The 13,961-nt window shown below is 37.1% G+C and overlaps 2 protein-coding genes across 5 annotated transcripts; one reads left to right on the top strand and one right to left on the bottom strand.

Annotated features, from left to right (window-relative positions):
• The first annotated feature begins 38 nt into the window (after positions 1–38).
• Positions 39–4,627, top strand: LOC306772059 (zinc-binding protein A33). Of its 4 annotated transcripts, none has more exons than XM_079261448.1 (6): positions 39–100; positions 198–293; positions 1,245–1,472; positions 1,561–1,580; positions 2,103–2,140; positions 2,245–4,627. In XM_079261448.1, exons 1-6 carry the CDS (start codon positions 65–67, stop codon positions 2,820–2,822), a joined length of 996 nt encoding a protein of 331 aa, XP_079117574.1. In that variant the 5' UTR covers positions 39–64; the 3' UTR covers positions 2,823–4,627. The 4 variants fall into 4 exon arrangements, with proteins under 4 accessions (XP_079117574.1, XP_079117572.1, XP_079117573.1 ...); XM_079261446.1 differs by having other exon boundaries at positions 1,998–2,140; XM_079261447.1 differs by having other exon boundaries at positions 1,558–1,580.
• A 102-nt stretch (positions 4,628–4,729) lies between these two features.
• Positions 4,730–13,653, bottom strand: casp7 (caspase 7, apoptosis-related cysteine peptidase). Its single transcript, XM_079261024.1, has 7 exons — positions 13,532–13,653; positions 13,175–13,275; positions 9,909–10,057; positions 9,676–9,804; positions 8,155–8,330; positions 7,757–7,895; positions 4,730–7,655 (listed from the first exon to the last, which is right to left on the bottom strand). The coding sequence occupies exons 2-7, from the start codon at positions 13,273–13,275 to the stop codon at positions 7,429–7,431; spliced, it is 921 nt and encodes a 306-aa protein (XP_079117150.1). The 5' UTR covers positions 13,532–13,653; the 3' UTR covers positions 4,730–7,428.
• Between the last annotated feature and the right edge of the window lie 308 nt (positions 13,654–13,961).

The raw sequence follows: 13,961 nt of genomic DNA, 5'->3' as shown, positions 1-13,961 counted from the left end.
AAAAGCCCCCGTGGTTACACAGGCCACTTGTGAGAGGAGTCTTATCTACACTTCTGGAAAGAAAATGTACAGTGAGGTTGGTGGAAAGGCCAAGAAAGGCGTAAGCATATCATTCTTCCTAGTTTTCTGCTTTGCATGTATGTCTTGAACTCTTTCTTATACTTTTTTATGTTTGTCTGCTTGTTGGTGTTTTAAAGGAAATGCTGCTCAAATATCAGCAGTATCTGCAGAGACAAAGAGACGCCATCACCTACAGGATTAAGAAGCTGGCAGCCAAACAAGTGGAGTTAACAGTAAGTCTTTTGTACCATTTGTATGTTAGTCATACCGTAGGACAATAAAGCAAATAAAGCTTGCTGATATCTGCATCTGATTTGTGAATCATTTCATTGTTTGCCTGAAAATTAATAATGAACATTTAAAAAATTATAAACGTTAGAAGTGCATGCAAACGTTGACTATAATGGAAGTGAAAAGTTATAGTTTTAATATATTGGATCAAGAAATATCAGCTTTTGTTTTTGTTTTTTTTTATCATCGCTTCTGTCTGGGAACACTGGAATCTAAAACACCTCAAAATCTGCTGTCATATCCCATCATCCCAAATCTGACATGAAGGGATGGCTTTATCTTTTTTGCTTCTTTTCTTACTTTGTTCCAACTCATTTTATTGCCATTATCATTAAAGTGGAGTGTGTGTCCTTGTGCTGTGGCACAATCACATGAAGGTTAAATAAGTTATGGATTCTGAAATACACTGTTGTCTAGCTCAGTTTTTTTTCTTTGCCTTTGTAATAATCCCAGCTCATCATTTGTAGTCCACTTTCATCAGCAAAGCACACAAAAAGAGCTTGTTTTGTTGTTGTTGTTTTTCATTGTGTGCTGTTTCACAGATAAATTGTTCATGGGCCTGTTTGACATGCTGTGCTAGAGATGAGACAATTGGTAAATTTATTGCACGGTGCTGCAGAAGATAAATTAATCTGCATTGTTATAAATCTTGCATATCTCAGCTTTTCAGGTTTAAATATTTGCTGATTTTTATTAATCCTCTTCTTTTTTTTTCTGTTGCTGTTTTCTGCAACAAATCGTATTATCTTGTAGTACTGTACTTTTCAGGAAACAAGACCTCTTTTTGCCGAAAAACATTCAGACACGGTTGTCATAGCAACGATTTGTGTGTCCAGAATCTCTTGAAAATAATAAAATTGTTCTGTTTTCCTCTCGTTGTCCTTCAAACTCAGAAAAAGACGGACACGATAAAAGAGAAGATCAGGAAGAAGTATGAGGACATGAAGCGAGTGCTGGACGAGGACCTTCGCATCACACTGACCCAACTGGACACGGAGCACGAGGCAGCAGAGAAACTGGTGGAGGAGAAGATAGAGGACTGTTACCACCTCACACAGGAACTGGATCAGGATCTGGCAACCGTCAGTGCTGATGTTAAAGCACAGGAAGCTGATATTCAGGTAAACACAAAGGTTTGGATTTGAAGTGTCAGAACGTTTAACAATCCCTAACTCTGTATGTCATTTTGTTTGTTTCCCTTTTTAGCAGAACTCAGAGAGAGACAAAAGGTAGGACACTTGAAACAGGTTCACTGCAAAAGCACTTTTTTTTATGTGAGAAATTTGAAATCTGTGATGTACATTGTAATAAAAGGCTGGAGTACATAAGAAGTACCAAACATACCAAAAATATTTTTAAAAATTCCCTCTTCGATGGGTAGGAATTACCAGGAGGACAACACCTGGCATCGGTTATTTACCGGTAGTCCCTTTTCACTTTACAATAATTAATACAACACTTCCTTGTCAGTCAAAACACTTCATGCTTCAGTGGCATAACCCACATTCTAGATACAACATGCTTCTTGGAAAGGAACTTTTTTTTACCAACATTCTCACAAAGTCTTCTCATGCATGAGCTGAAAGTCAGAGTGTGTTTCCTTATTCAAAGTCCAACTAAAGTGAATCTCTAACTGTCTAAATCAGGATCTCTGAGACACTTAAACTGACTGACCCTGACCTGATTCAGGTGGATGATTTCAAGAATGACCAGCTGCTGTGTCTTACCATCAATCTGCTACTGTTCATCAGATCCCAAGTCCCTGTCACCAAGAAGCTGTTTCAGAGCTGTGAGTTCCCCCAACAGGCAGGTGGATTCTGTGCATGAGTTTAGGACGAAGGAGGAAAAGATGTCAAAGATTATCTGTGCTACCATTTATTTTGTTCCCCACAGATGCTTCAGATGTTGTTCTGGATGCTGACACTGCACACCCCAAGCTGATCATCTCGCCCCAGGGCGACTCAGCCACATACACAGACACGTGGCAGGACGTCCCAGAGAGTCCTTCCCGCTTTGACAACACATTAAATGTTGTGAGTCAGGAGGGCTTTAGAGAGGGTCGCCACTACTGGGAGGTGGAGGTGAGTGGAAAGACCTACTGGGAGCTGGGGCTTACCTACCCGAGCATCCCGCGGCAGGGCCGCGAAGAGGACTGCTGGCTGGGCCGAGGCAAAGAGTCGTGGTGTGTGGAATACTTTAATGGAGATTACACAGCGTGGCATGGCGGCGTTCATCATGAGCTGCCTCTGCTGGCCGGAAGACAATTCACTCGAATTGGGGTATTCTGCAGCTTCCCAGGGGGTCTGGTGTGCTTTGTAGGAGCTGACACGATGACACCTCTCCACTGTTTCTGTGCTGGGACCTTTACTGACACCCTACATCAGGCATTGTGTCCTGGTCACGACAATGAAGGCACAAACTGGAAGTCCCTTAAAATTTGTGATGCCAGCCGATCAGCTCCTGTTCTGTGAGGCGGAGCATGAAAGGTGGTCTGGAATATTTTGAGCTGGGGGGCATGCGCATCAGCTGCTTGATCTAACATTTTTAACCTGTGACACAGCCTGAGCTCTGAATACTGTGCATGTCAGGCTGGTCTAAATGTGCTTAAAGGAATTTTTACAGCATCTCTATTTTAGATCTACAGATCATGTCGTTTGTTTCCAGTTGGTGAGGCTTTTATTCAATCAATCAATCATATTTTATTTATATGTGACTCAAAGCGCTGTACAGTTTAAAATCAGACATAAAGGGCACAGACAGATAGACACATCATATAAAATGACACCTCCAACCCCTCCTTTTAAATACATATAAATGACAGAGGTAAGTGCAGAATGGCTTATTTATTTTTTTAGTGGTGATTAAAGCAGAAAAAGCAGAATAATACTAATAGTCCGAATTTGGCGTTGAAATGACAGGTGTCAAGTCATGTTTGAAAATAGACAGGAGAGATTAAATGATAAGAATAGGAAAGAAATAGGAATTTCCAAATATAAATCTTGGATCTTTATTATATAGTAACTATACATATTATATAGTAACTGCTGAGTTCAAGTTGTGACTGCTTTAAAGTGGAAAGGTGACATCTGAGAAAGAATTAGTTTGCCCAAAATATCACCTACATGAGAGTGAACTTTTAAGTCACACCTAGCGCTACATTTGACATTATTGTGCATCATTTCTCATAACTAGGAAATGACTGAATCTGCTCTTACATTCTTATATTCTCTACTCTTAGAAAATAATAATTGTTTGCAAATCCTTTAAAGGAGACATGCCTATATTTATAGTATATTTTTGTAATTTATAGGTTCATAGTTCCACAAACACAGGTTCAATTAATTTTATACTCACAACACCGGTAGCTAATGACTAACTTGTCACCTCTGACCAAAATTTTCTGTTTTAACTGCTGCCTTTTAAAGAACCCCCTGCCAAAATCAGCTGATTGATTCAAAATACAAAGCAAATGCTGCCTTTGTGGTTTTATATACATATCTATATATATCTCTCTATACATATATCTATAGTTTGTGTGTGTGTGTGTGTGTGTGTTTATGTGATATCATGAAGCCAGGATGACAAACAAAGATGTCTTTGGCAGCTCAGGAAACACTTAGTAGAGTTTAATGCCTTTTAAAACACAAGGGAAAATGGAGAAAAATAACACTTTTTCCAACAAGTAGTAAACAATTAAATAATAAGCTAGTCTACTGTAGTGGTGTACCAAAAAGACCAGAAATGTTTAAATTTAAACTATATGTTCATGAAACACATTGAGGTTGTAGTTTTTATAAAGTTTTTTGTCTATCACAAGTAAAAAGTGCATGTTGCCATCTATTACCTGTGTATTGTTCTACTACTGGTGCATTAGAAATGCAGTATGTTTATGTGTGATGCTATAGTGAAGAAACACATTATCTAGTGCAGATGGAATAGAAATAGATATTAGAAACCAGACATTTGTCAATGAGATTTAATGTTGACCATATTAAAATGATTTCAGGTTAATCAAATGTGAACAGAAAGCTAAAGGTTTTGTTGACTTTAAAGTCGTAATTCTGAAGAGTTTAACTTAAGGATTTTTCTTTCATTCAGTTGATTTGTCTGAATTAACTGTTTCCAGGTATCCTGTTGTGTGAAACTGCTTTTGAATGTAGTCTGTTTACACATGTTCCAAGTAAAACAACACACACTTCATTTAATAAATTTTTCAAGTTTATTACAGGAAAATGTTTACACAGGCATTCATCTATTTAAAGTTATTTAAACAATTATTGCCCTTAATATATATATATATATATATATATATATATTTTTTTTTTTTTTTTTTTTTTTTTTTTTAAATGGGCCAGATTATAATTTCTATCAAATTCAGACATTTTTTCAAAATCTTCCCTAATATCTTCCTGAGGACAACAGCATTTAACACCGGAAAGCATTAAATATTTTGATATTAAAAAGTTTTTTTTTTCCCTCTTTCAATTCAATTCCAAAACAAGTGGAGCAAACATTTCTTTCAGCACAGGTCGGGCACCACATCACTGATCAGAGATCCATGTGTTGAGAGAGTTCAAGAGTCATGGCTGTATAAGACAAGAACTGGGGATGCTGGTACTGATCACACACCTGGCATCTATTGAATAAATGTTTTCTTCAATTAAAATGACTGATTAAAAAACAAAGTATAAAACTGGGGAAAGCTTAATAATAAATGTATTGAGGGTTATTTCCCTTCCCAAGTTACCAACACAAGCAATCATGTGGATAATGAAAAAACATTGCAGAAACAGTGAGAGTGCATGTTGTGGACATGTGGATTGTGTAAGTTCAGACTTGTCACTGCCAGTAATAGCTGCCTCTGTGTAAAACAGACTTTGGAACGATAAAACACTATATCTGCAGATACAAACTATCAAAGTTGTAATAACAGTTAGCAAATGTTTACGTATCAATATAAGAATATATATATAAAAAAAAACGGTGTTTAGATTTTATTTTATAACACTATAATAGTATTTATCAAGTTATGTATATATTGGGTTTAAAAGCTTGTCAAAGTGCACTATGTGCTTAAAGTGATATAGTAATAAATTTTTGTTAATTTGAATTTTTAAAAGGGTCTTACAGCAAAATTCAATTAGAAACTAAAAACAGCAACACACTGCTTGGCACCTGTTGACTACAGCGTAATGTAAGGGAAGACAATGTACAACACTAATATACAGTGAAATGATGCGGCATTTGTGCTTTGGGCCCTAGTTTAGTTTTACACTGTGATATTTCCCAAGTTTATCTCATAATCTTAGACATTCTGACGTGTGTTTAGTATATTATCTATGCTGATAAAGAAGAATGCCTACAAAATAAAAAAATGGGAAATTTATTTAAATGCAAACTTGGACCCTGATTGATAAATAAGTGCACAGTTTTGACCATATGCAATTACACAAAGTTCACTTATTTGTGCTTGGACATGCAAGTGAACACTTAAGCATCATGCTGGGAATCCCAGCAAAACTGCAAACGATCATTGCTATGTGCTTGACTCAAAGTCTCATAGAACAAATCACTACACAGCAAAAGATCACACCTTCCTTGCCACTACATATATGAGATTATTTAACATGACATTTACCCATTTGATGGGACATTAAAGATCCTGAGGATGCCATGATGCTACTACTAACTTTAACTTAGCTAGGAAAGCTGAGACGCTGAGCCTTTGGCATTGTGTGGAGTCATTTCTACTAGGAGAAGTGTTGTCTTTTCTTTTCTTTTTTTTTTTTTTACATGTAACCGCTGAAACACAGGTTGCTGAACATGGTCTGTGCAATTTTCCAGATACTTATCTCTTTCTTAAACCATTCATTACATATGGACAATGATTACAACCTACTCATTAATTTAATTTGCTTAGAGATATGGGAGAAGTCATCGTAGCTTTTACAAAAGTTTCTCTCTTCTAGTTCCTTATTCCTTTTGCATTGCACTAATGCACAGTATGTGTTCCTCGGACAGGTTATGTTAAGGAAGAGCTTCTCTATCTCAGTTCACACTTGGTTTGATCATCAGCCAAAAAATAAGACAGCTGGGAACCCTCATATCATATCAAGAAAATGATTAAGATAATTGAAAGGGTTCCCATTTGGATTGTGTTGTTTTGCTATGATTATCTTTTTTTAGTTCATCTGTTGCCTGAGAAAAATTAATTAAAAAGATATATAATTTAATCTGCAACTTGTTTGTGTTCATATCTACTGAAACACAGAACCCTTCAGCTGAAAGTATGGCAGAAAAGCTTTGGCTTCTTCTATTTCCTAACTCCAAATGTGAACAGATAAGCTCTCCATGTTTCTTGTCCTGTTCTAGTTTAATGTTTTTTTTTAATTCAAAATCTATATATCTTCTCTTATATCATTATGTTACATTTGTTTGGCATCGTCATGACTATGACAAGCTTCTTATGTGGCTCTCTAAAACAGGTTGATCTCTCAGCTATTAAACTTGAATTATAGTTAACGGAAACGGAAACTGAAGACACAGTCATAGACCGACTGCTGGTATCCTGCTTTGTACTTACAGATAAGTGTATTGAATATTTGTTTGTAACTAATCTATATGGATATAGAAAATAATTGGGAGATCTGACTTTCTGCTTCTGACCTATTTTTTCTAACCTAAGTCCACAAGGCTGTCTCCCTCAAAATATCTTTCAATATCTGAAAATGGAGAGACACATATTTAGAGGTGAGTCCCCAAACCCACAAAAACTGGCAGCAAACTTCATGGGCTGGTAGAAGAACATGTATATTTTACAACGCCTGTCAACAAAGATCAGCTCAGAAGGAACCTGAAGAAGAGGTTTCACCATCAACACATGAACGCAGAGTGCCACTGTATTGTGTGTCATCACAGGCCCAACTACACATGCAAAATGTCATCTGTGCTCTAAATGTGCAGTGTGCTGCTGGGCCTGAATTATCCCTGAATGCTTTGACCGCTTAGTCACAATGGAAAACAATCCGTCAAGTCAGTCTGGTCAAGAAGTCTGTGTCATACAGTACAGGTGGGCGGTCAGTTGAAATATAGTTCTTTGGTCAGCATAGAGACCACACAGGGAATCTGCTTCTTCTCACTGAAGCGTGGGTCCTCAGACCAGGACTCAAAACTGGTGGCCACCATGTAGTTGACCCGCGTCAGGATCTGCATTATCTCCAGCTGCTTGCCAAACTCATTCAGGACATTGCAGAGCGCCTGGACAAACCAGGAACCACGTCCAGGGTTTCTCCATGAGTAATAGCCTAGAAAAACATGATGGGTTGTCCGTAAAACTGCACAGACAAGCCATGGACGTCATAAGATGTTTAAGTTTTTGTGTATTTGGACAGATAATATGGCTTACCTGGCACAGTGGAGTATGCAAACAGGAAATCTGCCTCGACAGGAATCTTATGTCTTGGATTAGCATCTGCTTCCAGGGTATCGTTTGGCGGACCTGAATCTGTCTGAATACCATCGTCAAATTCAGAACCGCGACAAGCCTGGTGAAGAAAATGAAATGGCATTTCATCAACAACTACTAATGAAGCAGTGAAATTATTTACTGTTTTTAAAAGCTGGGATGTTGAGAGCTGCTAAACACTAACAAGAGCAATTAAATATTCTTTTTAAATCCCTATTAAATCCGTAACTGACTCTTTGGGTCAACAATGGTGAACATCTACATAAGATTAACGATTGTAACACCAGTGTTACACCAACTGGATTTCCAGTATAACTATTTAAACATTTAAGTCTTACCTGGATGAAGAAGAGTTTTGGCTTTCCAACTAAGCTTTTGCACATGTCTCCCCTGAACAGCGAGGTCATGGTCTTGATGGGCATGGCGCCATCTGTGCCATAGATCATGCCCTCCTCACCGTGACTCAGCAGGATGCAGGCGAAGCACGAGCTGTCACTGTGGTCTTCCTCTGAGGCTGATGCATACACACACAAAGAAAACATTGAACTCTTTGCTCCATTTAGGCATCTCTAAAAAGTTTTTTTTAGTGAATGGGCCTTCAGTGTAATTCTAGAATATAGAGCTGATTTAACTTTACAAATTATTTTCCCACTTATTTTATACTACAGGGTTGTCATTGATGCTACATACATCCTGAACAGATAGCCAGTCCATCACAGGGCTAACACTAAAGACAAACATGCACATTCAACCCATGGTAAATTTACAATCACGAATTAAATACAATCCAGGATTGTGGTAGGAAGCAAGAGCACCCAGAGGAAACCCACACTAATACAGGGTGATCATACAAACTCCACTCAGAAAAGCTTCAGCTAAGATTTCAAAGGGGAATCTTCTTGCTTTAAAGCAACAGCATTGACAGCTGCCACAGTAATAATCAGAGAGAAATAAAATCTTTCACTAGAGAAAGCGTTTAAAAAGTTTATCAAAAGTCATTACAGTATACAAGGCCTTCAGCTGATTATATTATTGTTATTTAGGTCAGTGTGACTAATTCATTCAATTAGCCATGAGGCAAGTAAACTGTTTTACACTAGCACCCTCTGCTGTCTGACTTTGGGATTTTATAAAACCAAACACAATGCAAACTTGTGGCTGTTGACTTGATATATGGACATAATAAATGCTTATCAACTACAGAGAGTTGAGAAATTTTAGTGTCAGACTATTTTTTCAGACACAGATTTGCTCCCTTTAAAAAAAGTAAAACTTCTCTGTCATAATGAGCTAAAATTATGCTGTTATATTTTCTACCTTACATATGTTAACAGTAAAAATATGATTACCCATTATGCCCACACAGCTCATAAATAAAAAGAGAGCCATAATGCTCATCAGTATGTACAGATTTGCCTATTTATTTCAAGACAAACAGGCCAGAGTTCTACAAAGCAGGCCATACTCATTTGAATACATATTTTTCTTGATTTGCAATCAGCTTGACAGTGCGAGACTGAAATCAGTGGCAATAAGTGCCTATAAAACTCCTCACACAATGCATTCACTGCAGCAGCCCGAATACATATTACATATCAATTTCAATATTATATTACATTTATATATCAATCAATCAGCCAACCTGTACATATTTTACATATATGTGTGTGTGTGTATGAAGAATTTTATTTGACAGTCCAAGCTCTTTGTGTTATTATCTTATAATTCAAAATGATTAGCTATATCTAAAAGCCACACCATTTCAATAATATAATTACATAAAAATCTTCTTCACCATAAGAGAAGACAAAAATTGTGGCTTACTCACAAATATGACACAACTGGAAGGCACTACTCACCCTCTCTGAGAAGTCGCTCCATCTTTTCACATGTCTGGTCATTATAGATGAAAACATCGAAGCCCAGGCTCTTGAAGCACTTCAACAGCTCACCTGCATCTCGGTCCGTGCCGTTGCGTACATTCATCCCTGCCAAGACAGCGTACTTCAGCTCAGTCTCCATGAGTAACACTAAGTTAAATTTAAAAGGGGTGTATAATGAATAAAAAATAATGTGTGTATGTTTGCTCTACCTGTCTTCTCATCAAAGTTTTTGTTGTTGATGATGATGCACTTCCCCACTCGCTGGTGGCTCATCTTATACTGGAATGTTGGTGAAACAATTCTGTAATGGCTTTCAGAAGAGTAGTCCTGCTCCCGCGTCTGGCCATCCTTATTCTTCCTACTAACACAAAAAGCCACAAAAAAAAAGAAAAATTAAGAAGCACTACAACTTTAGTTAACACTTCCACTTTGACCCGCTTTGATATAAAAATAAGAAATAAAATAAGAGAAAGAAAAAAAGGATATCCTCATTTTAAATAAAGCTGATAACTCACAAAATGGACTCTTACCATATATTATAGCATCTTGCAAGTGAAGAGTTGTCTAGGAAATATCCTTGACTCATTTTACATTTCTCAAGTTGAAAGCTTTCTCAACCAAATGGAAAGACTTCCAAAAAATGAAGCACACATGAAACTGAAAACCATCGGGGCCACTTACTTAGAATCCAAAGCAGACAAACATGTTTTAAAATAAAACTATTAATGTCACAACCAAAGTTAGATGTAGTAATCCACGGTTGGGTTAGAGAAGATACTGTAACTACTTTTTTCTTGGCACAGATAACAAAAGTATCATAACCGCATCAATGAGCGAGAGGAAATCTTTCACCAGTAGCGATTCCAACAGCGATTCCATTCTCTAAAAGATCCATCCAGATCACTAAGCCAATAGAGACTCATTGAGAGGTCTAAAAAAAACCCCAGCTTGTTCCAGAAGAGCCCAGTCATCAGGTTACTCAAGCGCTGGAACAATACACAGCATTTCACAGAAACACTAATGCACATACACTGACATGCTGTCCAGCCATATTCTAATAAACATGTGATCCAGAACATTTGAAGCCCCCCTCCCACCTCCAAAGTGTGCTAGCAAACTGCACCAAACAAACCACGAGGGTGGGCAAAGAGGTGAAGCTCTGGTTTACTGTGGGCTGGGCAGCAGGAGGACAATCAAGAGGAATAGGAAGCTGCAGTGTCTGTCTTACCTGGGCTGGTCATTAAGCGCTACGCCACTCTGCATCTGAAATACCTTATTTCTGTATTTGTTCTTTTTCCCCCACAAAAAGTACAATTCTCCAGACCTGGCAGCTGGCTGTACTAGGATACTAACATGCTCTCTACTGGATGGAGACCTGACTGGGCCAACTTGCTGCTGAGGACAGGGGACAGCGCACAGCAAGCTCCCTGAGTCAGCAGCCTTACCATCACACCAGTGCTTTCTAAAAACCTATTCACACATGGCCCCTGTGCCTCACTCCCTGCTGAGGTCAGACAGGGCAATAAGTTGTTCCACTGCTGACAGGCAAAGAATCCAAATAATAAATGCATAAGAAGACCTTTAGCTAAATTCATTGCTAAAATACAAACCTGCTTTTTTGGTAATCACATTTACAATTACAGATGGATCATCTTAACTTGACATTGTTGGTTGCTGCAATATTCTAAAATATTATCATATAATAGTTTGATCAACTCACTCAGTCCTACAAATCAATTCTTTTTTTGTTTACAAGCTGATATAACCACATGCCACAAATGTAAACAAGATTAACCCTCACCAGCATATGCTGGTTTGGTTCTGCCTCCCCACCGCTCCAAAATTAACTTTTCTTTGAGATACTGCATACATTTCCCATGTTTGGTTTAAAGCTGTAATTGTCAAAGAATGCCAATAACATCACACACACCTTTGTCTAGTCGCTAATATCAATGTTGACTGCACCATCCCCTCCAAAACTAGAAAGAATTAGCATTTAATTAACAGTAGACTTTTTATGTCATTGTCAATTTTAATATAGTTGTTTTCTCTTTTCAAAACCGATATTCAAATAAAGTTTATTACTGACCGTGGTGCAGATTTTGGTGCATTACAAGTCCCGAAGTCCAGATCAGGAAATAAGGCACAAAATCACCCTAATACTTTTAAATATATCACTCATGTTCTTGTTCATGATAAAATTAATTTAGTAGCAATGAAAGACAAATTATACTGATAATCAGAATGAAAAAAAGAAAAAGTTTCCAGATACACAGTGCCAATGTGTCTTTTTTTTTTTTTAAAGCTAACATAATACTTGTTTAAATAATACAGATTTTGATCCGCTTTCATGTTTTATGGCTTAAAATTAAAATAACTTATGCTGATCCTCACATATTCAAGTCAAAACCTGAAGGCCAGACTGAGAAGGCAGGCTTTTTGCCTGATTTCTTCATCTGGAAGAAATATCAAGAGTATTGTTTTTCTATTTGAAAGGTTCAGAGTGCCACCTTGTGAGTAAACCTGGAAAAACAAAACTTTGTCTCAGTGAGTGGTGAAAATGTTCTTTATACAAAGCATGCAAACCTCTTTAACCATGACATAATTAGGCTATCTACAACTGGGACACTATATCAAATTAACAGAATATTATATAATATATTATATATTATATACTGTATAATATATTACTGTTTTAGAGTTTCATTAGTTGAGAAATTTGTCACCTTCATGTCATCCGTTTTTGTTTCCTCCTTTGTTTTCAAATGTAAGATAGCTATATTTGTGGAAGACTATCTAGTAGGACATTGTTGTGTTTCCACAGGGAGACAAACAAAAAACCCATCCATCCATCTTCTTAACCACTTAGTCCAATCAAGAGTCACAGGGGAGCTGGAGCCAGCAGTCACTGGGCAAGAGGGAAGGTATACGCTGGATAGGTTCCCAGTCAATCACAGGGCCAACCCAGAGAGACAAACAACAATTCACATTCACAATTTAGAGTAACCAGTTAATGCTACCAAGCATGGAACACGCAAACTCCACTGCTCAAACCTCCCTCCAGCTGAGCATCGAACCAGTGACCTTTTGCCAACCACTTCACCACCATGCAGCCCCAAATAAATACCTTTCTAATGTATAGCAAGGATGCAGAACATGAATGCAGCAGTAAATTATGTAAGTAATGTCTTTAAGGAAATACACAAACTTTTAATTACAGCGGGGTGCAGTAATTACAACACATCAGAACAGACATATTAGATCAAAGATCAAGGCTCATAAACCATTTTTCTGTTTTGTTTAGTTTTTGTTGTCTTTTAATATCCTGTTTTGCATCACAGCTGCAGTGAAATATTAAAGGAAGTAAACGATAAGACATTGCAGAAGATAATGTAACTTATTTTTGCTCATTTTAGTAGTTTGTCTGATTGATATACTGTATGCATTTGCATCTAAGCAGAGACAGAAGAGTCACCTTCCAAACAGTAGAAATCTGCCACTGCGGTTAGGTTTGGCATCTATTTCATCCTTAGTTTCACCGTCGAGTCCAGCAGGCTCGACATGTTCCCCAGCCATCTAAAGTCAACGCAACATAACAAATAAGAACCTCAATACTTGTAATACATTTCGTTATAATTAGTTTATAGAAAGACATTAACTTTTTAAGAAGTTTAATTTACTTGCTTTTATTACGAACGTTAATACTGCCTAAAGGTTTATAAGCAGCAACTTGTCAAGCTACAAGCATTAGCTGTTAAGTTTCAGTGACTAGTTAGCTAATGCTGTAACCTTTTCTAACTTAGGAGAAAATACTTTGCGTTAATTTACTCACTTGTTTGTGTTTTGTGCTGCGTAACCTTATCTGTAGCACAAAAAATGATTGGAGCTGTTCGACGTCTCGAAAATTTGATAACTCAACTTCCTTCCTTAAAACTTGATAATTATTAAAATTACGTTTCGATAGACGTCTCTGTAAGCGTCACTACGTAATGCCTACGTCACTACGGTGCCAGATGAGCGCTCCATAAAAGACTAGACATCGCTCCTAAGAGCAAAACCTAATTGTAGGTGAATATTTCACTCAAACCTAGAAATTTCTGGGCTTCCTATTCAATAACCATTATTATTATTATTATTATTATTATTATTATTATTATTATTATTATTATTATTATTATTGTATGTTCATTTATATCTTCATTGTTCCATTAGTAATTAATTTATAGTTGTGTTATTGCAGTTTTTTGTCTAAGACTGTTTTA

Source organism: Telmatherina bonti (assembly GCF_933228915.1).
Source record: "Telmatherina bonti genome assembly, chromosome: 21".
NCBI lineage: Eukaryota > Metazoa > Chordata > Actinopteri > Atheriniformes > Telmatherinidae > Telmatherina > Telmatherina bonti.
Note: the sequence above shows the minus strand (reverse complement) of the source record. Positions and strands in the feature narration are given on the sequence as shown.